The sequence below is a fragment of the Cicer arietinum genome, chromosome 1 (assembly GCF_000331145.2).
Source record: "Cicer arietinum cultivar CDC Frontier isolate Library 1 chromosome 1, Cicar.CDCFrontier_v2.0, whole genome shotgun sequence".
NCBI classification, from domain to species: domain Eukaryota; kingdom Viridiplantae; phylum Streptophyta; class Magnoliopsida; order Fabales; family Fabaceae; genus Cicer; species Cicer arietinum.
In genome coordinates this window covers 52896705-52922158 of record NC_021160.2, presented here as the reverse complement: position 1 = coordinate 52922158, position 25454 = coordinate 52896705, and the positions used below count along the sequence as shown (strand labels likewise).

The window sequence follows — 25454 nt, the reverse complement described above, 5'->3', positions numbered from 1 at the left end:
TCTTTCCCTTTCCCCATTTTCTTTACAAGTCCTTCTCCCTTTCTTGATTACAACAATACGCCAACAACCTATATAACAGCTACTATTTTCTTAGGTTTTAGTGGACCTTTATTGATTTAGTTTCTAGATTTATTTGATTATTATAATACATGTCGCATTTATAAGCCTTCATATTAAACCATATGATTGGTAACACTTGGATAGCATGCGAATAATTAATTACAGAATATTTAGGCAATATACATCAAAAGTCTATGTTATCACACGTACGTGTATTGTATTATCAATCAAATATGTTAAATTTTTTTGTTTGGTTCTAATCAAATATGTTTATAATCTATATTCTATATATTAGATAAAATCATGCGCAATAAGATTTATTTGTTTTATTTTTGCCGAGCAAGGACCATTGCCATCAATTCTCATTTTTGTTTGTATATATATTTTATTTTTGTGCAAGTATTAGTTTTATATACAAAGCACTTGAAAGTTGAAATGGCTACAAAAGTTAGGGGTGTCTTTCTCTTTATTGCTTCAACAAAATGTTATATACTTATAATGCAAGCCAAAAGGACTGTTGGTTTCTTTCTTTTGGCCACTTCTAATTGTTTACTCAACCAAATAATTAAATTAAGGTTGTCCAAAAGCATATAGTTCGACAAACTATTGCTTATTTCAAGGGTGGTGGAAATTAAAGGAAAAACAAAAATCTTTTTATTACAAAAGGAAGCTTGTTGGACTTGTAGGTGGCAACTTCCAACCAAGCTGCCTTAATGCCCGAACACGAAACAAGACCATCATTTCAATTTTTAAAATATTATCATTTTGATTTTGGAATAATTGAGCTTCCATTCCAAGTAATTTGCTAGATTTACTCTAGACACTAAGTGTGAGCACTTTTCTAAATTGAGATTTTAATATTGTTTTCAGTATTGCAGGAATCTAACTCATTCTAGTAAGACTCAATCACTTATTAGTTTTTTTGTTTGGTTTCTTTAGTTTACTAAACCAACACAAATTTTCGATATAATTAATCATATTTTTGATTTGAATAAAATATAAATAAAAATTATAATTATATTTCATAAATAAAAAAATAATAAATTTTATTATATATTTTATCTTAATTTAAAATTAAATATATTAATTTTTCAATTATCATTTTTACTTAATTATTTTATGCGGAGAGTTTATATTTCATTTACATAATTCAATGTTGGACCCCAGTCGATATCTTAAGAATGGTGGTTTGTTATGAATGGAAATGGGTTAATCTAGCTATGTTTAAGAATTATATTAAACAGGTCTAACTTTTCAAATATAACACTTGATATTGTTTATTTGCCTAATATATACGAACACTTTTTCTTTCAACGTATCTTAAGAACTTCTTTCATGTGTTAATTTACAATATATCGGGCCTAAATATTCAATTTGCCAACGAGTAATAATAATAATAATGAATATTTAATACTACAAAGTACAAATATGCATAAGTCCATACATATAGGCACACACATGCACATCCATAAAATTTGTCTTTGAGAATTTTTTGTTTATAAAAACATTTTAAAAACGCTTTTGATTAAATTTTAAATATAAAAAATAGTTATTAAGGCAAAACTTGGATCCTAATCTAGCATATGTGTTGCTTTTTAAGGCGTGACAGAGCATACACATATAATGTAACAATTATAGAAGTAAAGTATTGGATAAAACTTAGCCTTATCTGTTAGAGGATTGGATCTAATTTCCCTATCCATTTTTGCTGAATATATATTCTCATAATCACTTTTCTTACCATAAAATAATGATTAAATTTGTCTTCAAAATAATGTTTCCGTTAGTTAGTGGACAACACATGATATTGTTGATAGAAGTTAGCAAAAACTATTGGACTAGGCAAAAGTATAAAAGTCCAATAATCATTGCCACGTGTAACATACCCTTTCTATTTCCTTTGGCGATTTTAATCACTTTTTTTGGATAATCCGAAGCTTCTATCTGAAATTGGGATAAAGGTGCATATTCTGGATCATTTTATCCTTGCAATTTCACTTTCTGATTTGTGATGGTTTCATTCTATAATTATAAATTCGTCTCTTGAACGTGTTTTAAAATTATTGTTTCAAATTTTAAATCAAATAATTATTTATTATAAATGTCAAATATTTCAATTTCTAATACACAACTTTCCATCAAAACTTATTATTTTGCTTTCTTAAACAACTCTTTTAGAATATTCATTAGCATTTCGGTTATAAATTTTAAGTTCCAAAAGTTAAATTGATATCATATCACATTAACACACAAATTGTGTATTTTTATTTACATAATCTATTTTTATATATATTTTTTCATGTGTGAACCATTTGCCTTTTTCTGTGAGTGAACCATTAGTTTCTTTGGGGTCAACAAACCATTAGTTTTCTTAAGCTTACATTTTGAATTGGGCTTAGACTTGCATATATCAACCCAGTAAACTTCCTTTTATTTTTAGAGAAATGCACCCCACCTTAACTTCTCTTCTCACCTCCATCCAAGATGAAAATATTATTTTATTTTCTAAAAAAGTTTACCATTCCATTAATTATCATATTTTTCGAAACTTACAAAATTTATATTATCATTCTAAAATTTTCAAACTTTCGAAATATAAAAAAAAAAATGAGTTTTTTTGACATTTTCAAAACTTTTGATAAACACAAAAGTTTCGAAACATAATTTTCCAAAATATTTTGACATTTTCGAAAGTTTCGATAAATCTGAAACTTTTGATAAATCTGAAACTTTCGAAATGTATTTTTCCAGAATTGATCAAAAAATTTGAAACTTTTGATCAATTTGAAAGTTTCGAAACATAATGTTCCAGTTTTTATAAAAACTTTCGAAACTTTTGAACAAAGTTGAAATCTTCGAAACATAATTTCTCAGATTTTTGAAGGTTTCCATTAATTCTAAACTTTCGAAACATAAATTTTCAAAAAACATCAAAATGTTTGAAACTTTTGAAACTTCCAAAATAGAATATTCTAGAATTTCCGTAATAGAAAATTTCAGAAGTTTCGAAACTTTCGAAAAAATTTAAAACTTTCGAATCGAAATTTTCCAGATTTGAAAATTTTCAAATTTTTCAGATTTGAAAACTTTCAAAACTTTTCAGATTTGAAAACATTCAAAACTTTCCAAATTTTCGAAATGTAATCTTTATTTTAAAAATTTGAAACTTCCAAAAATGTTCAAAATTTTTGGAGTTTTCTATTTCAGAAGTTTTAAAAATCTTAGAAATTGTTATTTCGAAATTTTCAAAACTTTCGAATATTTTAAAATTTTGTTAAATAAAAAGGATAAGATTGTATTTTTATATAAATTGAGAGTGACAGGTTTAACTGGAGGTGCGTGGTAGACAATTCTCTTTTTTAGGGGTGGTTTGTATATTTCCGTCCAATACCCTTCAAGTTTTTTTTAGATACATAAGCTTACTTTTGCAGTTTTTCTTTTTTAAAATTTGAAAAATATTATGAAATTTTTACATTTACACTTAGTATGAATTTTGAATTGAAGTTACATTTACACTTTATGTATCTCAAACTTGAAGTTTACAACATACTTTATGTTGTAAATTTAAAGTTTACAGTATATTTTTTGTTGTACGGTAAACTTCATGTTCACAATAGAATTTTTTTAACAAAGGATGTCTTTGGTCTAAATAGTAAAATCTAGGAATACATCCGAATTGATGGGTGTAAAAATTTTAAAATTATTATTTTAACTGTAATCTTTGGTCTTATATAAAATGTTTATTTCTCTCTGTCCTCTTGTGTATTTAAGTGTAAGTTAAAATTGATTAATTCAAACGTTTAAAATAAATTTTTGAATTGATCAATTCAAATAAAAATTTAGAATTTTGAGAAAATAGGAGGTGAGAGAAATAATTCACTTTATTTAACTTCTTTTGGATTTCGTCCAAGCAGAATTTGGGTATGGCCTTCTTAGTGCACTCAATTTTTGGGCCGCATATTTTAATATTAGTCGGTCCATTTTAAATGTTTCTGGGATTTTGATATTTGAAAACCAAATGTTCTTGGGATTTGATATATAGGCCAATGAAAATAAAATGTTTGTTTTGCTTCTCCATGTTACAGAGTTGAAGGTAAATTTCATATTGAAAATAAATTTGTTTATTTTTGAATTTTCTTTTATAAAATATTAATTATTTCTTTCACAAAAATACATCTAATAAATAAAAAGATTAAATTTACGTTTAGTGTCTCTCTTTTGACAGAAATAAAATTTTAGTATCCAATAAATAAAAAGATTAAATTTACGTTTAGTGTCTTTCTTTTGACAGAAATAAAATTTTAGTCTTTTATTTTTAATTTTAGAATTTTAGTCTCTTATTTCATAAGTTTCATTATTTTTAACTACAAACCAATTTGAGGTTTGTTTGTTATGATTTGTCTTATTCATTAACAATGTAAAATTATATTTAATGATGCGACATTGATAATTTGAACCATAAACTATGGATTTCACAATTAATAGGTTTATATTTGATCAATAAAATTAAAAAAAAAGTTGTAATGAAGATTTTAATCCACTATTTTTGGTCCAAATCAACTATATAATCATTGAAATTAACTCATCATCATTAATATTGATGAATATGACACGTCATAAAAATATTTTACAAATTGTGAAGGGGAAAAATATTGAATAAAATGACTAAAATCTCTTATTTAAAAATAAAGAGATAAAAATTATATTTCGCTCAAAATAGAAACGCAAAAATATACTAAGTTTAAATAAAAAAAAATTACTAAAAGATGACTAACTTCTCTAATATTTTTTTTTAAAGAATAAACATGATTGACACATTTAATATAAAAACTAATTTTGTTAATCATTGTGTATCGATGAAAATGGTTTAACCTATAAGAATGGAGGTAGTTATGAAGAAAAGGTTAATAAAGACATGTCTTGTCGCACACGTAATATTGTATCTATTGCCGTATTGTAAAAAGACAATGAGAATGCGTTTAGAAGTAGAAGCTCGTTAAGATAAGCACTTCGCAAACTAAAGCTGCCGAATCAATTTGATTATTTATACACACAATCTTAGCTATGACAATACAAGGGCAATCCAAATGATTTGTTTGGGCATTGCTGTCTTTCGACTTTTGTAATGTAAGTAGGTCCCTTAATTAAATGGCAAATTGGCAATATTTAGACAACTTATGTAATAAAAATTACACCACAATATTTGTTTTGATTCGCACAGTCTAATCAATGTAAGAAAAAGTACTTGTGTGGCCACAAGTATTTTGGTACATCATTTAGTCACACATAAAAATTATATAACCATTAAATTATTTTAAAATTAAATATTATTAAAAAAATAATATTTTCTAAGTGTGCATGCGTGTTTAAATAGTTGTAACCATGTAAAACTTTTTCACATATAAGTTAATAAAATAAATTTGAATAATTTAATAAAATTAGTGGTTGAATTAACTGATAAATATATAAAATAATTTAAATTATTTAATTTTTTAATTAAGATATTAACAATAAAATGACAAAAAATACGATATGCTATGAAATATAAATTCAAAGGCTTTTTAAGGTAGTTGCTAAAAAAGTATTATAAGTTTTGTTTGGTAATAATTTTAATAATAATTTTTTTCACGAGTTTATAAAGTTTTTTTTAATGAATTTAAAGCGTTATATGAGATGTTAATTCAAGTGAATTATTTTCAAGAAATAGAGAGAGACGTTGAAAAGTTATCGTAAAACATAAGAGTTAATTTCTCTAAATAAATAAATTAAGCTGTCACATTATAACTACTCATATTTAGTTATACATACGTATAGTATTAATTAATGGTTTATTTATTATCAAGCATTGTACTCTTTAAAATAATTAATTGCTCACTTTTAAAGGAGGTTAATGGTAAAATATCATCTTGTAAAGAACGATTGGCTGATTACTTACTTAATAATTATCATTGGTTGCTCATTGAAGGTGTTCCATTTGGCTCCCTTAAACAAATATACCAAAGATACTTGCCATGTTTGAAGGATTGCTTTGGATGGAAGTGTAGTTGTCGTTTACGATAATTTATTTATGTGGGCTTTGGACTTGCTTCTGTAGATAGATACATATGCATTTCTCGTGCTCTATTGATGTTCTACTATTGGTGATAGTTGATGGTAATTTTTTTTTAATGAGAAATAAAATTATTTGTATATATTAAAAAGAAAAATAGTGTTAAATAGGTGTACACTAAATATAAATATGATATGTACACTAAAAAGTACCCTTTATCAATACTTGCATATATGTTGTTCCTCAATTCACTTTTCTCGATAACAGGAAATTCAATTTTTTTTGAAAAAAAAATCATATTTTTATACAATTAAAAAAATCCAATTATTTGTTGGACTTTTATTTAATAAAAAATCAGTGTAAAAGTATCATACATTAGAATTGACATCTCAATTATGTTAGAATCATAAAAACATCTAATAAATTTATTAATTAAAAACATAAAGTCTTGAAAACTAAGTCAAAATCCAAGTAAACAAGTATCAACAATATTGCCTCGTTAAAAACTTTACTTTCAAAATCCAAAGGAATATGATCAATAATAATTCGGACATCATGCCTAACTAAAGCAGTAAAAGGGAATACCATATTGATTGCGATAAAAGTTATTTTAAATAATTGTGGCGGCAAATCCCAAGCAAAACATTATATGTAAAAATCAGTGTTAACAAGCTTATCTGCACACGTGTTGCATACCCTGTAGATGATTGGAACTACATTTTTCTTGTAAGAGAAATATTAATTCAACCACACAGTCTTCAATTTCTATGTGACAAAATTTGAGTTATTGAAAGATTGAATGACAAATAAGGGTGAAAATAGGCTAGGTAAGGCCAGATTTTAAAAGGTCTGAGTCTGACCTATGATTAATTTTTTAGGCTTAAGTCTGACCTACGACCTATCATAGGTTTTTTTTTTCCGGAATGGTCTGACCTTTTTAAAAGTTTGGTCTGGCCTGAAGGCTTATTTAAAAATCTTATTCGCATTAAAACATTTAAAAGTCTTATTTTCCTGAAACAAACACTTTTTAAACCTTAAAAAATTATTTTTGATTTCAAATAATTGATTTTTTCTTGAAACAAATACACTTATTATTACCTCTCAAACAAATCATCTCAAACAAACTCGGAGATATCCAGTAATAATATAATTAATATTATTATAAACTTTGAAACACTTCTAAAGAGAATACACCTATTTTATGTATTTTTTATACTATTTTTTTTTACAAATTCTCATATATTGTTTTGATTTAAGATTTATTTTTATTTATAAAACCTAAAATTAGAACAAATTAAATGGAGTTTCTAGAAGATTTTTAAGAAATTTTACAAAGACTAACTTTACTAAAGGAATACAAATGTAAAAGAAGTAAAAAAAAAAATTGAAGTTGTAAATATTAAAATCTTACCTAATATAATAATTATATAATAATATGAACATAAAATGTCAACAATATCAACAATTTGATATTTTAGGTGACAATTTGATGATTTATTTTAATTTTAAGTGATAATTTGATAATTTAAGTTTTAAAATATCAACAGTGTTATTCTATTCTTTTTACAAAAATTCAAAAAAAAAATTATCAAATTTTTCAAACAAAACTCATAAAATTAATAATCATCTTCAATATAATGCATATTTCATCAAATCTATAATTCAAATAGTCAAATAACTTTATATTTTAATCTCCAACAACATCAAATAAAAAATAAAAATATAAGTTGATTTAAAATTAGTTAAAAAAAATAAATAATTAAAATATTAATTAAAATTAAATTAAAAGACGACATATTTAATTTAACTAATAAATTTGAAAATAGTAATGTGACTTTTCATGAAAAGGTGATCACAGTCCAATCATCAATAATGACATTTTCTGCCACAACCCTGTTTCCTTATCTCTCATTGAAAAGTTGCTTCCTTTTTACAAAAGATACCATACAAAAATTATTATTTCATAGATTATAAACTTTTTTCTTTGAACGTGTGACCTAAAGAAATTTATATTCTAATGTTTGTTTCAAGTTTTACTAAATTATATGAAATAACTTTTTCTATTTTCTTATAATTTTGTCTATTTAATGACACAACGTACTATCCACCAGGTTTCTTCTATTTTCTTTTATTTATATATAATATAAGTATTGATGTTCCACTTTATTTTGAAAAGTAGTTTTTTTTAGGGGAAAAATAATTAGTTATCATCAAATTTTTTAATTTGAATAAAGGATTAAGGTTACGACAATGCTGCCAGCCACGTACCACACCAATATTTCTCTTGGCTACCTCTCTTTCTTTCTACCAACCCTCCCTTAACTTATGTGTCATTTTCGTATACATTATATACTAATATACTAATTATGTATATATAATATCAACTTTTCTTCAAAGAAGAAGAAAACTCAACCCATTTCCAAACTCTGGTGAGTGTGAAACAAGAAACAAAAAGAAGTGGGAAATAATTGCAGTAGGTACTTTGTTCTGTTAATCCAAAAACCTAAACCCGTGACAATCAAGTAAGCATATTTATACAATTGCACTTTGCATATTCTTGTTCTATTTATATTTTTTTGTTTATTAGAAATTTAGGATAAGAAACTAGCTAGTACTTTAATTTCTTTTATTTAGATATAGTTTGTTTAAGTTTAATTGATAATCTAAGATTTTTGTCCGAACAATATTGTAAAACTATTTAGATTTAACTTATTAATTAATTGAAATAATATTAATAACAATTTATTTCACAAAGATTGTCTAGATATTTTAGAAAGTATTATTATAATAATAACATTGATAAAATAATAAAATCAAAATTGATCAATCACTATGTGAAATATATTTTTTTAGGAAATATAAAATATTGTTAATTAGTCGCTTAGTCCTTAACTTCTAAACTTTGACCATAAATTGAGTAAAAAAAATCACCATAATTTTTTATTTTATATATCCAAGATTAGAAATTAACATTCTTATATAATACAATATTGTTTTCATATGTGAAATCCACAAGAGAAGAATCAAGGAGAGACCAAAGAAAATGGATGGCAATTTAAGTAGAAGCATAAGTAGGTCAAGTTGGAGAATGGAAGGAGTGTTTGGTAGTGGAAGGTATTCTAGAAGAACTTCTAATGTTGATGAAGATGAAGAAGCTCTTAAATGGGCTGCAATAGAGAAGTTACCTACTTATGATAGGCTAAGGACAAGTATCCTTCAAACTTATGCTGAAGAATATTATGGAGATGAAGCTCATCCAAACAGAGTACAACATAGGGAAGTCGATGTTAGGAAGTTAGATGTCAATGAAAGACAACAATTTATAGACAAAATATTTAAGGTTGCTGAAGAAGACAATGAAAAACATTTGCTCAAGTTCAGAAACAGAATTGATAAGTGAGTTTTCATATCAACTTCTCAAATTATATATGTGTTTAATTATTGCTTGCTTACCTTATATATATCATTCCTCAAATTCTTGAATTTAAGCAAAAATTAATGTTTCTCAATATGGATGGCCTTATTTTCCATGTAATTTTTGTTTTGTTTTAATTTACATGTTTACTAACAATAAAAAAATGAAGGATAGTTTCTATAAAGGATTTGACTTTGGTTTGTGCTGCCATGATTTATTGTAATTCTCGCATTGAAATATGTACATGAATGAATTGACTATTTGTTTTTTATATTAATCGTACCTTCGTCATTTCTTGAAAACAAACATCAAGATACCCACCACCCACTAGAAGGTAAAATAAATAAATATTTTAATTGTATTCATTTGTAAATTTAAAGAATTATTAATATATTGTGATATATTTTATTTATGTGTTAATATATTAATATTTTAAAGAAATTTTGAGATATGCATTATATTTATGTGTTAATATTTTTTTTATGTTTAAAAGAGGAGAAAAAAATTCTACATAATTAAAAATAATAATTATTATATATATATGTTTTTTTTTTTGTAAATATTCAAAGACACATCAAATCCGTTAAATGTTCTTCTAATAGACACTCATACAAGTATAAATAGGTATAAATAGAACGTGAATGTCATTTTTATTTAATAGTGCAAGTAAATTCAATTTCAGATTTTTTCATAATTATATTTTAATTTAATGGTTATAAAATTAATCCTTGGTTTAGTGTTATAATGTTTTATTATAGTAGTATAATATCAAGTATTTAAGTTAAAGTCAAATCTCTTTATAGTAAAACTAGCTAGCAAGGAACACATCCCCATATCATGCATATTTGAATATTAATATTAAAATTGCAATTTACAAAGTACTCCTACTGAATCAAAATATAATATGATCCAGTTGTTTATATATATATTTATTAAATAAAAGAATTGGTATTATTGCAGGGTTGGTATCAAACTCCCAACAGTAGAGGTGACGTTTAAAAATGTGAGTGTTGAGGCTGATTCATATGTTGGCAGCAGAGCTCTACCAACCTTACCAAACGTTGCATTGAACATGCTTGAATCTGCTCTACGCGTTTTTGGTATTACTACTGCTAAGAGAACAAATCTCACTATTCTTCAAAATGTCTCTGGCATTATTAAACCTTCTAGGTACCACCTTCTACTTTTCATCAATAAATTTATTTGAAATTCTAACATTCATCACCTTTCCTATATATTAATATTTGAAAAAAATGTTTAAATTTCAACACTCACAACGTTATTTCTTACAAGTAAACGTTAATCATCATCTTTCATTTTTATAACTGAGATAACAACTTAAATGATACTAATTCAATAGAAGAAAAAAAAATGTTTTATATTGAATTCACATTAATTATATCATCATCTTATATAAAGACAAAAAGGGATCGTAAACTATCAAATTATTTCTAAAGAGTATTATTGATTGTTAAATATTGTTAGTTACACCTCATATCACCTAGAAGTCACACTTTTTGTTAGTCAAATATTGAACATTTTTTATAAATTGATTAATTAGTTAATTATTTTTATTTGTTTATATAACATGTTGGCGTTTTGTATTCAGGATGACCCTTTTGCTAGGTCCCCCTTCATCAGGGAAAACGACCCTTTTGCTAGCATTGGCTGGAAAATTGGACCCCGATTTGAAAGTAAACTCAAAAGTCCAAACTTATAATAAATCTAAAAATGACATATAAACTATATAAAGGTGATATTTTGGTTTAATATTGATGAATGAAACAGGTAGAAGGAGAAATATGTTACAACGGTTACAAGCTTAACGAATTTGTCCCTAGAAAGACTTCAGCCTATATTAGCCAAAATGATGTACATCTTGGAGAAATGACTGTTAAAGAAACTTTGGATTTCTCTGCTAGATGCCAAGGAGTTGGGACACGATATGGTATTTAAATTTAACATATACAAAATTAACATACGAAATACATTTAAGTCATTAAAAAATATTCACTTACTAGTTAGAAAACAATTTGCTAAGTATGAATGAATTTGTGAATAAAGTCAATATAATATAACAATAATGTTAGTGCAGACCTATTGGCCGAGCTTGGTCGAAGAGAAAAAAATGCAGGCATATTTCCAGAGGCAGAACTTGACCTTTTCATGAAGGTATGTATAATCTACTAATTATGTTATGTAATAAATAATTATGTCTAATTATGTTATTCAACATTTGTAGGCTACTGCAATGGAAGGAACAGAAAGTAGTCTCATTACTGACTATACTCTCAAAGTAAGTCATCATCACTTCTCTTCCTCAACATTAATATTCATTTCTTTAAAGGTTACAAATAATTAAACATTTTTGTTTTTTGTTTTTTTGTGTGAAATAGATATTGGGGCTTGATATATGCAGAGATACCATTGTTGGTGATGAAATGAGAAGAGGCATTTCTGGTGGTCAAAAGAAGCGTGTAACAACTGGTAATTAACAACAAATCAAAACTCAAAATCCCCTTTTATTTTTACAACACTTTTTTTTTTTTAAATTGCTTTTTTTAGGTGAGATGATTGTTGGGCCCACAAAAACATTGTTTATGGATGAGATATCAACGGGGCTTGATAGTTCCACAACATATCAGATAGTGAAATGTTTGCAACAAATTGTACACCTCACTGAAGCAACCATCTTCATGTCTCTACTTCAACCTGCTCCTGAGACTTTCGATCTTTTTGATGATATTGTATTGATATCAGAGGGTCAGATAGTATACCAGGGTCCACGTCACCATGTCCTTCCATTCTTTCAATCCTGTGGATTTAAATGTCCTGACAGAAAAGGAACTGCAGATTTCTTGCAAGAGGTATCATAATACCATCTTAACAAACCTCAGTCAAAAGTTTAAATCAATAAACCACATTTTGTGCCGTGATTTAAATTACTAATTTACTTAACTTAATTAACCACTTTTTGTACGTGATTAATTAGACGTGGCTCGAGTGTACAAAAAGTAGATGTTTATATATTATTATATTGTACTCTATCTAGAATGAAATATAAGAAAAAAATTGTATTAGAAAATTGATATATCTAATTAAAAATAAAAGATGAACTAGATTACATGAAGTGCTTGTATTGAGATAATTTATTGTACAAATAGCATAATTCAATTTTATACAGGTTACTTCAAGGAAAGACCAAGAACAATATTGGGCAAACAGAGACATACAATACCGTTACATAACAGTAACCGAATTTGCAAACAAATTCAAAGAATTCCACATAGGAACACAGCTTCAAAACGAATTATCTATACCATTTGACAAGTCAACATCACACAGAGCATCACTTGTTTTCAAGAAATACACAGTTCCAACAATGGGACTTCTAAAAGCATGTTGGGACAAAGAATGGCTTTTGATTAAAAGAAACTCTTTTGTGTATATATTCAAGACAGTTCAAATATGCATTATTGCTGTTATATCAGCAACAGTGTTCTTAAGAAGTGAAATGCATAGAAGGAATGAGGAGGATGCTGCTGTTTATATTGGTGCTATTTTGTTTACTATGATCATGAATATGTTTAATGGTTTTTCTGAATTACCACTCACAATTGCAAGGCTTCCTGTGTTTTATAAGCATAGAGATCACCTTTTTCATCCTCCTTGGACTTATACCTTACCCAATTTTTTTCTAAGGATACCTATTTCCATTTTTGAGGCTATTGTTTGGGTTCTTATTACATATTACACTATTGGATTTGCACCTGAAGCTAGCAGGTAACTTCAATCACCATTCTCTGTAAAAAAAATTGTTTTTTTTCTTCTTTCTAAATATAATACATTTTGCTTTTTCATTTGTAATTTTGTTTTAGTCTTTACAAAATTTAGTCGTATTAAAATTGATCCTTGTAATATGTGTTTAATATTTATATTTTAGTCTTTATATAGCTCATATTGGAGGGATTAAAATGAAATGTTTTACATATTTTTTTGCAAAGACTAGAACAAAAAACAAAGACCATATGCAGTTATATGCAGAAACTTAGGGTTTAATCCCGGCTACTAACATTTCTACCTCCCCTAACATATATACTAACTGCTAAAATTCTATGAAAAATATGAGTAATATATCCACAAATTTTCAGAAGCAGTAATGTACTGATATTCATAAAACTAAGTAAAATTTGATAGCATTTTTTTATACCAAACATTAGATACATTATCTTGATATTAAGTGGTGTATTGATATACTAACAACAATTTGGAGGCTAATTCATTTGAACTTGTAGGTTCTTCAAGCACTTGTTGTTGGTGTTTCTTGTTCAACAAATGGCAGCTGGTATGTTTAGGGTGATATCTGGAGTTTGTAGGACAATGATCATTTCCAACACTGGTGGATCCCTCGTGCTCCTTCTGGTTTTCTTACTTGGAGGCTTCATCCTTCCTAAACGTGAGTCACATAAAACTTTAATTGAGGCATTAATGTATGTAATGAAGTAACTTGTTATGCTCACCAATATGATTAAGCCTAATTAATGTTAATTAACAGGTGACATTCCAAATTGGTGGGTGTGGGGCTATTGGATTTCTCCACTGTCATATGCTTTCAATGCTTTTGCTGTGAATGAAATGCTTGCTCCAAGATGGAGTAAACCGGTGAGTTGTATAATATTACTCACACCAGTTAAAAATTATGTGATTAAAAGGTTCATAAGAAACTTATAGTATATATCTTGAATTTTTTTCTTCATGTTTTGCAGTCTTCAGATGGTTCAACTTCATTAGGTGTGGCCACATTAAATAACTTCGATGTTTTTAATGATAAACAATGGTATTGGATTGGTGCATCAGCACTTCTGTGTTTCGCTATTCTATACAATGTTCTCTTCACCTTTGCACTAATGTACCTTAATCGTAAGAACTTGCATTCTTTTCAAAATGTTAAGTACATTACTTTATTTCCTTTTTTGTTTTAGTGTCAATAAAAGCTTTTAATTTGTCTTGTTTTGTTTGATTCACTAGCTGTTGGAAAGAAACAAGCAATTATATCAGAAGAAAAAGCAAGTAAAATGGAAGGTGATGGAAATAACACAAGTAAATATGAAAGTAGTGGAATAAGAAGTGATGATCGAATACTTGAATCAGCCAATGGAGTTGCACCAAAGAGAGGAATGGTTCTTCCTTTTCGACCACTTGCAATGTCTTTTGATTGTGTTAATTACTATGTGGACATGCCAGCAGTAAGAACCTCATCCTCATACATAGCCTTTTCCATATGACTTTACAATATGAATCATTAAATCTTATCTATGAAGGTGAATTGAACTTTGATAGGAAATGAAAGAGCAAGGAGTAACAAATGATAGGCTACAATTGCTTAGGGAAGTAACTGGTGCTTTTAGGCCTGGAGTTCTAACTGCTTTAATGGGAGTTAGTGGAGCTGGAAAGACAACTTTGATGGATGTTTTAGCTGGAAGGAAAACAGGTGGTTACATTGAAGGAGATTTTAGAATCTCTGGTTTCCCTAAGAATCAAGAAACTTTTGCAAGAATTTCTGGATACTGTGAACAAACTGATATCCATTCACCACAAGTTACTGTCAGAGAATCTGTCATTTACTCAGCTTTCCTTAGATTATCTAGGGAAGTAAATAAGGAGGAAAAAATGGTAAGTTTTTAGTATTTTTTTTGGCTCCTTGTTAAGGTTTTAAATTGCTTTCGCATTTGTTGTACAGTCAAAATGTAGCCTTAAAACATTGATCCAAATTATAATGATACATTAAATAGTTGAACTTACATGTCATTTGTTTTATTTTTGCAGAGATTTGTGGATGAGGTAATGGATTTGGTAGAGCTGAATAATTTGAGAGATGCTATAGTTGGACTTCCAGGTGTTACAGGGTTGTCAACTGAACAAAGAAAAAGGCTAACAATAGCTGTTGAGCTTGTTGCTAATCCTTCAATCATTTTCATGGACGAACCTACTTCAGGTCTTGATGCAAGAGCAGCAGCAATTGTTATGAGGACAGTGAGAAACACTGTTGACACTGGAAGAACAGTTGTCTGCACAATTCATCAACCTAGTATTGATATCTTTGAAGCCTTTGATGAGGTACCAAAATAAACTTGTGATCTACATGTGGCATGTGCTTCTACTTTATCTTCATGGCCTTATGGACTTATGGCAGTTTAAAATATTGTTTTGTGCATCAGTTGCTTTTGTTGAAGAGAGGAGGGCAAGTGATATACTCAGGACCATTGGGAAGAAATTCACACAAGATTATAGAATATTTTGAGGTTTTTAAAATTTTACAACAAATTGATTGAATAAACCAACATTTTTGTCGTTGAAATTGTAAAGGTCGATCAATTTAATTTTTTAGATTTACAAAATAGCAAATTAATCCCTTAACTAAAAATTATTAGACAACTTAATTAAGGGACTAAGTCGTTGTTTCGTAAATTTGAGTGACTGAATTGATCGACCCTTACAATTTCGAGGATTAAAATGTTGATTCACTTCAAATTGATTATATTCTTTTGATCAAGCTCATGAAAAGAAGAAATTCAACATCTCATTCCTTGGTCTCAGGAAATTCCAGGGGTCTCAAAAATTAAGGATAAGTACAACCCTGCTACATGGATGTTAGAGGTAAGCTCTACAGCATCTGAAGTTAGGCTTGGAATGGACTTTGCCGAATACTACAAAACATCATCATTATATCAGTAAGTCTATAAACAGCAAGAATACCCTTGTTTTCAATTGGATTTGCATGCTATAAAGCACCGACACCCGACACAACACTAGCACATTAAACCGACAATAATTTAAAAAATAATAGAAATTCAATGTAATTATATGTCAATATTGTGTCGGTATCAAATACTGACAAATTTTAAAAATTAGACACTTCTTTAATCTAAAGTGTCGGTGCTACACTGTTTCTATACATTTGTTAGTTTTATCTAACATATATGCTTATAAGCAGGAGAAACAAAGCTCTTGTAAGTGAGTTAAGTACATCTCCTATTGGAGCAAAAGATCTATACTTCACCACTCAGTTTTCTCAATCCACTTGGGGACAATTTAAATCATGTATATGGAAGCAGTGGTTGACATATTGGAGGAGTCCAGATTACAATCTTGTTAGAATTTTCTTCACCTTGGCTGCAGCTCTCATGGTGGGGACAGTATTTTGGAGAGTTGGCAAGAAAAGGTTTATAGTTTTTTCTTATAAAAACTGAAATTTATTCCACTTTCCAACCATGTAGTATTTTAGTTTGATTTAAGCTATTTTTTTATCATGTTTGTACAGGGACAGCTCAGCTGACTTGAACATGATTATAGGAGCATTGTATGGTTCTGTATTTTTTGTTGGTGTCAACAATTGCCAAACTGTTCAACCTGTAGTATCCGTTGAAAGAACTGTTTTCTATAGAGAAAGAGCTGCTGGAATGTATTCTGCTTTACCTTATGCTATTGCTCAGGTTAGAGGATGAGCTTACAAAGAAAACTACATCATTTTTAAGATATCGTTTAATTTTTCACAAACTCTCACTAGAAAATCAAAGTTGAAATAATCTTGCAGTAATTTTGAGTTTTTAAATAATAACTTATGCTATAAGTTGAATTCATCTTTTGCACCTTAATTTTTTTAAAACTTCTTTATCCAATCCTATGAAGCACTGACATTGACATAGATATAGATACCGGACAAAACTTTGATACTGACACGTTGATATCGATAATAATTTGAGAAAATGAATGAGTTGAATGTAATTATATGTGTGTCAGACTATGGATATACCGGATATCAAACATGTCTTCGATCAGATAGATTGGTGCTACATAGACCTAATCTCTCTATAAGACTAAGCACCTATTAATGTATAAGAGTTTTTTTACAAGTCATGAACCAAATACTCATATATATTTTATGAGAAGTTCTCATAAGTTAGAAAGATAATATAAATTTGGTACATGTTGTTTATTAAGTTGACATAGTAGTTTCATAATTCATATGCAGGTTGTTTGTGAAATACCGTATGTGTTTTTTGAAACTATATGTTTCTCATTCATAGTGTATTCTATGGTGGGCTTTGAATGGAAAGTAGAGAAGGTACTTTGGTTCTTCTTTGTGAGCTTCTTCTCCTTCTTGTACTTCACGTATTATGGGATGATGACAGTTTCCATAACACCAAATCACCAAGTAGCATCAATCTTTGGGGCAGCATTCTATGGACTCTTCAATCTCTTTTCTGGTTTCTTTATTCCAAGACCAGTAAGTACCAATTTTTTTCATTATAAAAAAAGAGGCTTGTTTGTTACAGTTTTTTTAGAAAATAATTCATTTTTATAAATAATCTTTTTTCCAAATTTTGATGGGTTTGTTACATATTTAAAAAAATCTTAAAAATAGTTTAAATAAGAAGTTATTTTGAGTTGTTACTCATAAATATCATTTTTAAAAGAGGATTTATGAAGAAAAAAATATTTTTTACTTAGATAAACAAACACAAAATAACTTTTACTTTAAAAAAAATGTAAAACATAATATTTGAATTATAAAATGTCAGAATAACTTTTATATAATGTATAACACAGAGAAATTTACTCCTGTTATTTTTGTTGACATCAATTTCAGAAAATTCCTAAATGGTGGGTTTGGTATTATTGGATTTGTCCAATGGCATGGACAGTGTATGGATTAATTGTGTCACAATATAGAGATGTGACAAAAGGCATAAATGTGCCTGGAGAGTCTCATGAAATTCCAATCAATAAGTATATTGAAGAACATTATGGTTTCAAAAATGATTTCATGGGGACAGTTGCTGCTGTTTTGATTGCTTTCGCTGTATTTTTTGCCTTTGTATTTGCCTTCTGCATCAAAGCACTGAACTTCCAAACTAGATAAAGAGAAGAAAAAAAGTCAAATGTTGAGAGTTTTACCAATGAAAGTGTCTTATATGTATGTGTATATATAGCTATTAGCTAAGGACAATATCTATTCATACTTGATGATAGAAACTTTGTTATAAAGTTTTGAGTGCCATTTGGTACATTTATGTATGTCATGTTCATCATTTAGTTTTTATACTTGTTTTCTTCCTTACATAGAAGAAATTATTAGATACAATATTAGTTATATTAATTAGTTAATAAAAAAGTCTTAGATTCTATCCCAAAAAATAACATAATCTAACTTACTAAAATTTGTATATCAAAAATAAAAAAGATAAAAACGTCATCTATTAAAAGATGATGAAATTGGTACTGCCCACTGACACAATTATATGCAAAACTTATTAATAGCGCATATATTAAAAATAATAGTTAACTGCATTTGATTATTTTTATGTGTTAAAAAATATAATTATATTTTTTAAAACATCCATAATTTTTATTTAATTTTAAGTGGAAATTTGTTATGTTAAAAGATATTTTGATAATAATAATAATCCCTCGTTTATTTCAATTTTTAATTTTTGAACTACTACAAGAAACAGTCCAATTTTTAATTACTGTGAAAACAGTTTTTTATGTTTATATATGTGATCTCAAGGAGTATAAGATTTCTTGAGAAAATTATTTATCTTTTTTTATAAGATTTACTTTGAATTTTTTACTAAATTAATTATTTCCTTATTAATGTAGTCTTAGTTAATCTATATTTTATTTTCAATCAACAATAAATATTATAGTAAATACATTAAGTAATTCTCTTTTTTAAAAATAAATTTATATAAATAATATCAATTATCAATAAATTATAACTAAAAAATTAATAATATTACCAAAATTTGTAATTCTTGTATTTTAATAAAATGAATTATATATTTAATGACAAATGAAATACATAAATAAGCGTTACTAGTATTAAAAGCACAATACATTGCTTTATTTATGCTTAATGGAATCATTTAGATTTATGGCAAGAAAGTTGGAAAAAGAATAATTAGGGAGGGACCCTTTTATGTTAATGCTAGCTAGCTGCTTACTCTTACTTTGGAAACTCCCATACGAAAAGGAGGACCATCTTAATTTCTCATCAAAACCACACGATGAAAAGCCTAGCTACGTATACCTAATGCATCCTTCTTTAGCAATTAATCTCCATCCATTTTTCAGACACACATTTTAATTGTGGAGATGTTGTAAAAAAAACACATTTTAATTGTGGAGATGTTGTAAAAAAAACACATTTTAATTAATTGGGATCGGAATTTCCCGATGCATGTAATATGATGGATGATACACTTCAATAGAGTACGTATGTTTTTTATTCTCTCCTGCTTCTCAATCCCCTTAAAAGTACTATAGTATAATAGCAGTACTTAATAGAAATTTGAGAATTTAGAGAAAAATGATCAAAAGATCTTTGGAAGATTGAGATTCAGGAAAATTCATAAGGAATTATTTTGATAAAGGATAACCGGATTGCTTTTAAAATAAATAAAATGTCTCAAGTTTAACTTTTGAGTATTTGTTATTGTACTTCAGAAGAGTGTGATTTTGCTTTTACTTATCTTTCGGTGCGATAGATAAATCAAAACGAAGTAATTCTTAGGTAGAAAATGCGGATGTGTTGATTGTTTTTTAAAGAAATTGCATTTGGTTACAATAAAATGATTGTATAGAAATAAATTGTTGACTTAATGAAAGAAAAGAAAACCTTGAGTCTGATTTTGATGAGAATGTTTAGTTATTTATTTGGATTTGGTTAAGAAAGTTTAATATTACCAAGTTGTCACAACTCAGATGTCTTAAGTTATCACTCACAAGATATTGCATCTCAATCGGTGTTATTTTATTAAATGATAATTATTAATTAGAGCTTAGGATCGTCAAATTGTCGCAATTCAGACGTCTTAAAACTAAGCTTGACAAAATGTAACATTTCGACCAATCTTTTTAACCACATTGATTTTATATAACATGAATATTCATTTTATTAAAGATGATAATGATAAATTAAAAATTGAAACGACTCTCTGTGATTTTAAAAGTGGTTGATGTTACTTAATCCATAATTTAAATAAAAGAAGAAAACGACAAATATTATAACACTAAAAGAATTTAGTAAGACTTAAAAAAAAACTAAAATACTTATTTATGATAAATAAAATTCAAATAAAAAGTATAACACTAAACAAAACTATAAAAATATTACAAAAATGAGTTTATAAATAATTACCACACAAGTTGAATGTTTGTTATACTCCTTGATTTGCTTTGTTTGTATTTTTGCTTTTTTGTTTTGAGTTGTTGTATTCTTCCTTAAGTAATGAATATTTCATGTTTGATTTACGTTACTAACCAAAAAACTCTTACTAACTTTAAAAAAAAAAAAAAATATCAAAACTGAAAACTCTCCGACCTCTTACAAGCTTAAAATGAAAACTGCAAACTTCAACTCCCACTAGCTTCAGATGCTAAGCTGAAAATCTGAATCGTTGTTTAGAATGGGGAAAGGTTGAAATATAGTCAACTCATGACGAGTTATTTGGCAAGTATATTTGCATGATGTTTCGGGATTCCATGTTCTTTGTCACCAACGTTAATAAGATCAACAAGTCAAGTATCAACAAATAGATGTTATCAATAAGAAGGTGCTACAACAAATTGATGACTTCAACAAAGATTAACATTTTCACCACATCTGATTGGTAAAAAAAATATAAATAGATTTAATAATTATGTCAAAAATCGTGATATTTTTATGGAAAAGAATTGAAAAATAATAATTATACTCACCAACCATGACTTCAAATTTGAACGAACTGCATAAGAAATTTGATAAGTGATTGAAATTATATGTTATCATATCCTAATCTATTGGTTTGATTCTAGTATCAATAGTGAAGTTAACAATGTAATTGTCACTCGAAGTTTTTAAGGCAAAGTCATTAGGAATAACACATAAAAGTGTTGCATGTAATTTATATCCCTATAACAAAATATAGATGTATAAGTTAGAAACTATCTTACACTTATGATAAGAAGAAAAATGAATGTAATATCAATATATACACTCACATTGTAATCCATTAGTACCATTTACATCGAGAAAGATAATGAGGAAACAACGAGATAGGCTAAAGCACCAATCATCCTTTTGCAAGTTAACTTCGTCAATTCCATTGTATTTTGGGGCCATTGTGCTGAAAATTTACCAACTAAATGTATAATGGTGTTAAGGCTAACACAATATACAATATGTAGGGTCTTTTTTATTGAACAATAGAATCAATGACACACTAAATAGAATAAAGTTATAAAATAAAATATGTCCATAACCGACATAAAACAAATTGCCATATTTATATCAATAATGGTGGAAATCTAAAACTCAATGGAAATATGAAATTGTTTAATGCTTGATAACAGTAAGAAGCCTAGCAAGAATGAAATATTCGCGAAATAAATTGATTACCAATCAGCAATAAATCACGACTAATTTATTTTACCGTCGATATACATTAAATGTGTGGTAGTAAAAATGCTTGAATTTAATACAATATGATTTTTCACGAACAAATCACGAAAAATACAATTTAAAGTTATGAAAACTAATGATACATCAAAGTAGTGGATAAATCAATTAAAAATGAAAAATACAACTTCTTGCTGTTTTTGTTTTTCTTCGTAGCATTTAGCATTTTTTGTATACTAATATATCAGTATAATATTATATTATCATTTTCTCGTAGTATGATTGAATCAATTAGTATTAACATACTAATTTATTAGCATATTATTATAAGCACTTGTGTATAGTACTACTCTATGTTAATAAAAATAAATCAAAAAAATTTAATGTATTTGGTCAAATTTCTATATTATTTGACCTATTTATGTTTATATTTTAAATCAAAAATATTCAATTTGTTATATTTTCACCTCAATCATGTGATTTTAATAATATTAATAGTAGTATGTCTAGTTGTTTTGATATAAGATGTGAGATATGTAAATAATATTTTAGGTATTTTTTATTAACCAGAAAAAGCAATTTTTGGTGGTAGTACTAATATGTGATTTTTGTACACAGATTCGATCAAATTGTCACTTGCATGTAGGATATATAGAAAGCTATCAAAATCGTACAAATGATTCATTGAAGATGAGGATTAAAATATTGTTTTACCGGCCAATATCTTCCGAGATTGAATTTATTAACAAACATAATGCCTTTTTCTCAATTCTTGAATGACAAAAACGTGTCCTTGACCATACTTGATTTATCAATTAAGAAGCGTCCAGAATAAAAAACAGGTTCTTTTGAAGTATTTTCTACTGAAGAAACACTTTGATCACATATTAACATGATCAGTGTAAAATCCAATGAAGTGATGACTCAGCATACTATGTATTTTGTCACATACCAGACTTATTCATCAACCTTTTATTGGAAGTTGATAATTCTGCAAAAATATGCAGCCTGCGTGATGGGATTGAAATTTGAAACTTCATTTAGATTGTGCAATGGAATAGGGAACATTTTCCATCCTTGCACTCTATTCCCATCCAAATAAACAGAAGACAGAATGCCATGTAGAAATTGTGACATAGATCAACCACTTTACATCAAACTTTTAGGGAAGCATCATCATATTTGTGAATTTTGTTTGAAACTAACAATGTTATTGGAAAAACTATATTGATCAGAATAAAAACAAAAACGTTTTTGGTATTAGAAAGTTTGTAATTTAAGTAAAACATTGATTGTATGTAATTACTAACTAGTTAACTACTTGATTAGTTAGTTAGAAGTTAGTTACAATGAATGTGATCAAAGCCATGTATAAATAGCATAGCCATTGCAATAAAGATTAACTCCATTCATTATATTTCAATAGTTTTCCATCATTCTTGTATTCCAAACAACTTAAAACACTAACAATTGGTATCTGAAGCAAGGTATCGATCCCAGAGTGATGAGCACCAAAGAAATGTGAGGATTCAAACACGAGTGAAGTGAGGATGAGTTCAAGTGCAAACAATGAAAATTTTCCAACCCATATTCCACATTTTGATGGAAAAGATTGGGATAGATGGAGAGTGCAAACTCGTGCACTGTTTGGATTTCAATAAGTGTTAGAAATCATAGAAAATGATTTTGAAGAGTTGGGAGTCAATCCAACAGAGGAGCAGAGGTCGAATTTTAAAGAAAACAAGAAGAAAGATTGCCAGGCCACGTTCATTCTTCATTAATGCCTTGACACAACCAATTTTGACAAAATTTCTTATGCAAGAAGTGCAAAAGAAGCATGAGACATCCTTAAGAAGTATTATTCTGGAGGAATCAAAGTCAAAAAAGTGAAGTTACAGACCCTACAGAGACAATTCAAATTGTTGCAGATGGAGGAGTAGGAGAAGGTTTCATATCTGATTTCAAGATTGAGGAGTATCACAAATCAGATGGTTGGATGTGGGGAGAAGCTTACTGAGCAGAAATTATGTGAAAATATATTGAGATCTTTGCATCCCAGGTTTGACTATATTATGCGTGCCATAGAAGAATCTAAAGACATTTCCACATTAAGTCTTGAAGAATTACATGCCACTTTAGAAGCACGAGAGTTAAGAATGGATGAAATGAGTGGAAGTAAATCTAGGGATCAGGCATTGGGAGCACAAACCTACAAGAAAGGAGACCAGAAGAAGAAATGGAAGAAGAATAAATTCAAGAAACCTGATGATAAGTTTGAATCTGCATCAAAAGGGGGGCAATGCAAGTGGCAAATCAAAAGGAAAATCAAGAAACTTTGATAAGAAGAAGGTGCAATGTTATAATTGTGAGAAGTTTGAGCATTTTGTTGATGAATGTTGGGCTGGAAAATGAGGAAAACAAAAGAAGAAAGAAGAAGATGAAACTTGTGTTGCTCAAGAAGATTATGACTCAAACAAAGTCTTGTTGATGACTACTACAAACGAAGAACATTCTTTGTCCCAAGTCTGATTTTTTGATACTGGTTGTTCTAATCACATGACAAGACAGAGGAAATGGTTGGTCGATATTGATACATCAAGAATGAGCAAGATCAGGTTTGTTGATGACATAATCTTGGAAGCTAAGGGAGTTGGAAACATGGTGATTAAGAGGAGAAATGGTAAAACAATGGTGATTGAAAATGTGTTGTACGTGCCATGAATGAAGAGCAATTTGTTGAGCATAGGACAATTGATTCATAAAGGATTTGAGGTGATTATGAAGGATGATGCCTTAGAGATGTATAATGGGTAGAAGAAGATGATACTCAAGTGTCCTCTTTCAAAGACCGAACCTTTGTTATCAACATACAAGCTGCAGAAATTCAATGTTTGAAGGCAGCAAGCCCAATTGATGAGAAATAGTTTTGGCACTCCAGATTTGGACATCTCAACTTCTAATGGGACAAAAATTTGCTCAAAATAATATATAGGGAGAAAGTTATGAATATAGTAGCATATGTATACCCATATAAATTTAGGGACAACATATACCATTTTTATTTCAAGCTTTATATTCTCAAATACATGTATTCATCTGAATAAATAATGTTCAAAATTCAGCACACAAAACCAATTAATTATTACTATAAACAATTATATATATAAAAAAAAGTCACACGTTTTAAAATGTATAAATCGCTTATTTAACTTGTTTTTCTCGTATTTCATGTTTAATAAAAATAATTATATTTCATATAAGTGGATTATACATTTTCTAAGATCATTTAATATAGAGTTATATTTAGTACAAACTTCTTATATATACACGACTAGAGAGAGTACAAAGTTACATATAATTGTTTATTTACAATGTTTATGTTCTACAACATAGTTGTTTATTTACAGTGTTGTTTATTAGGAGAAACACCCTTATATTGTAGATAGACAAAATAATTCTCTAAATATTAGTCTTTATACAAATTAATA

At 27.8% G+C, this 25454-nt stretch overlaps 2 protein-coding genes across 3 annotated transcripts; both read left to right on the top strand.

The window, feature by feature from the left end:
• The first annotated feature begins 8472 nt into the window (after nt 1-8472).
• Nucleotides 8473-18627, top strand: LOC101494098 (ABC transporter G family member 36). Of its 2 annotated transcripts, none has more exons than XM_004486722.3 (22): nt 8473-8631; nt 9126-9505; nt 10485-10694; nt 11134-11218; nt 11313-11472; nt 11620-11696; nt 11767-11820; nt 11921-12011; nt 12090-12391; nt 12709-13307; nt 13820-13980; nt 14080-14186; nt 14291-14444; nt 14553-14770; nt 14865-15197; nt 15351-15641; nt 15743-15826; nt 16122-16255; nt 16519-16746; nt 16846-17017; nt 17557-17811; nt 18175-18627. In XM_004486722.3, the coding sequence occupies exons 2-22, from the start codon at nt 9153-9155 to the stop codon at nt 18445-18447; spliced, it is 4341 nt and encodes a 1446-aa protein (XP_004486779.1). In that variant the 5' UTR covers nt 8473-8631; nt 9126-9152; the 3' UTR covers nt 18448-18627. The 2 variants fall into 2 exon arrangements, with proteins under 2 accessions (XP_004486779.1, XP_004486780.1); XM_004486723.4 differs by having other exon boundaries at nt 8478-8631; nt 9131-9505.
• A 5327-nt stretch (nt 18628-23954) lies between these two features.
• Nucleotides 23955-24687, top strand: LOC140919001 (uncharacterized). The gene is made up of 2 exons (XM_073364256.1): nt 23955-24262; nt 24531-24687. The coding sequence occupies exons 1-2, from the start codon at nt 23955-23957 to the stop codon at nt 24685-24687; spliced, it is 465 nt and encodes a 154-aa protein (XP_073220357.1).
• Nucleotides 24688-25454: the final 767 nt, after the last annotated feature.

What these genes read in the sequence shown, in the direction of transcription:
- LOC101494098 (XM_004486722.3), top strand. Translation starts at nt 9,153, where the DNA reads ATGGATGGCAATTTAAGTAGAAGCATAAGTAGGTCAAGTTGGAGAATG. An exon ending in CTGCAGATTTCTTGCAAGAG is followed by an intron (nt 12,392 to 12,708) that starts GTATCATAATAC and finishes AATTTTATACAG; the next exon opens with GTTACTTCAAGGAAAGACCA. An exon ending in TACCTTATGCTATTGCTCAG is followed by an intron (nt 17,018 to 17,556) that starts GTTAGAGGATGA and finishes ATTCATATGCAG; the next exon opens with GTTGTTTGTGAAATACCGTA.
- LOC140919001 (XM_073364256.1), top strand. Translation starts at nt 23,955, where the DNA reads ATGGTTGGATGTGGGGAGAAGCTTACTGAGCAGAAATTATGTGAAAAT. An exon ending in GAATCTGCATCAAAAGGGGG is followed by an intron (nt 24,263 to 24,530) that starts GCAATGCAAGTG and finishes TCACATGACAAG; the next exon opens with ACAGAGGAAATGGTTGGTCG.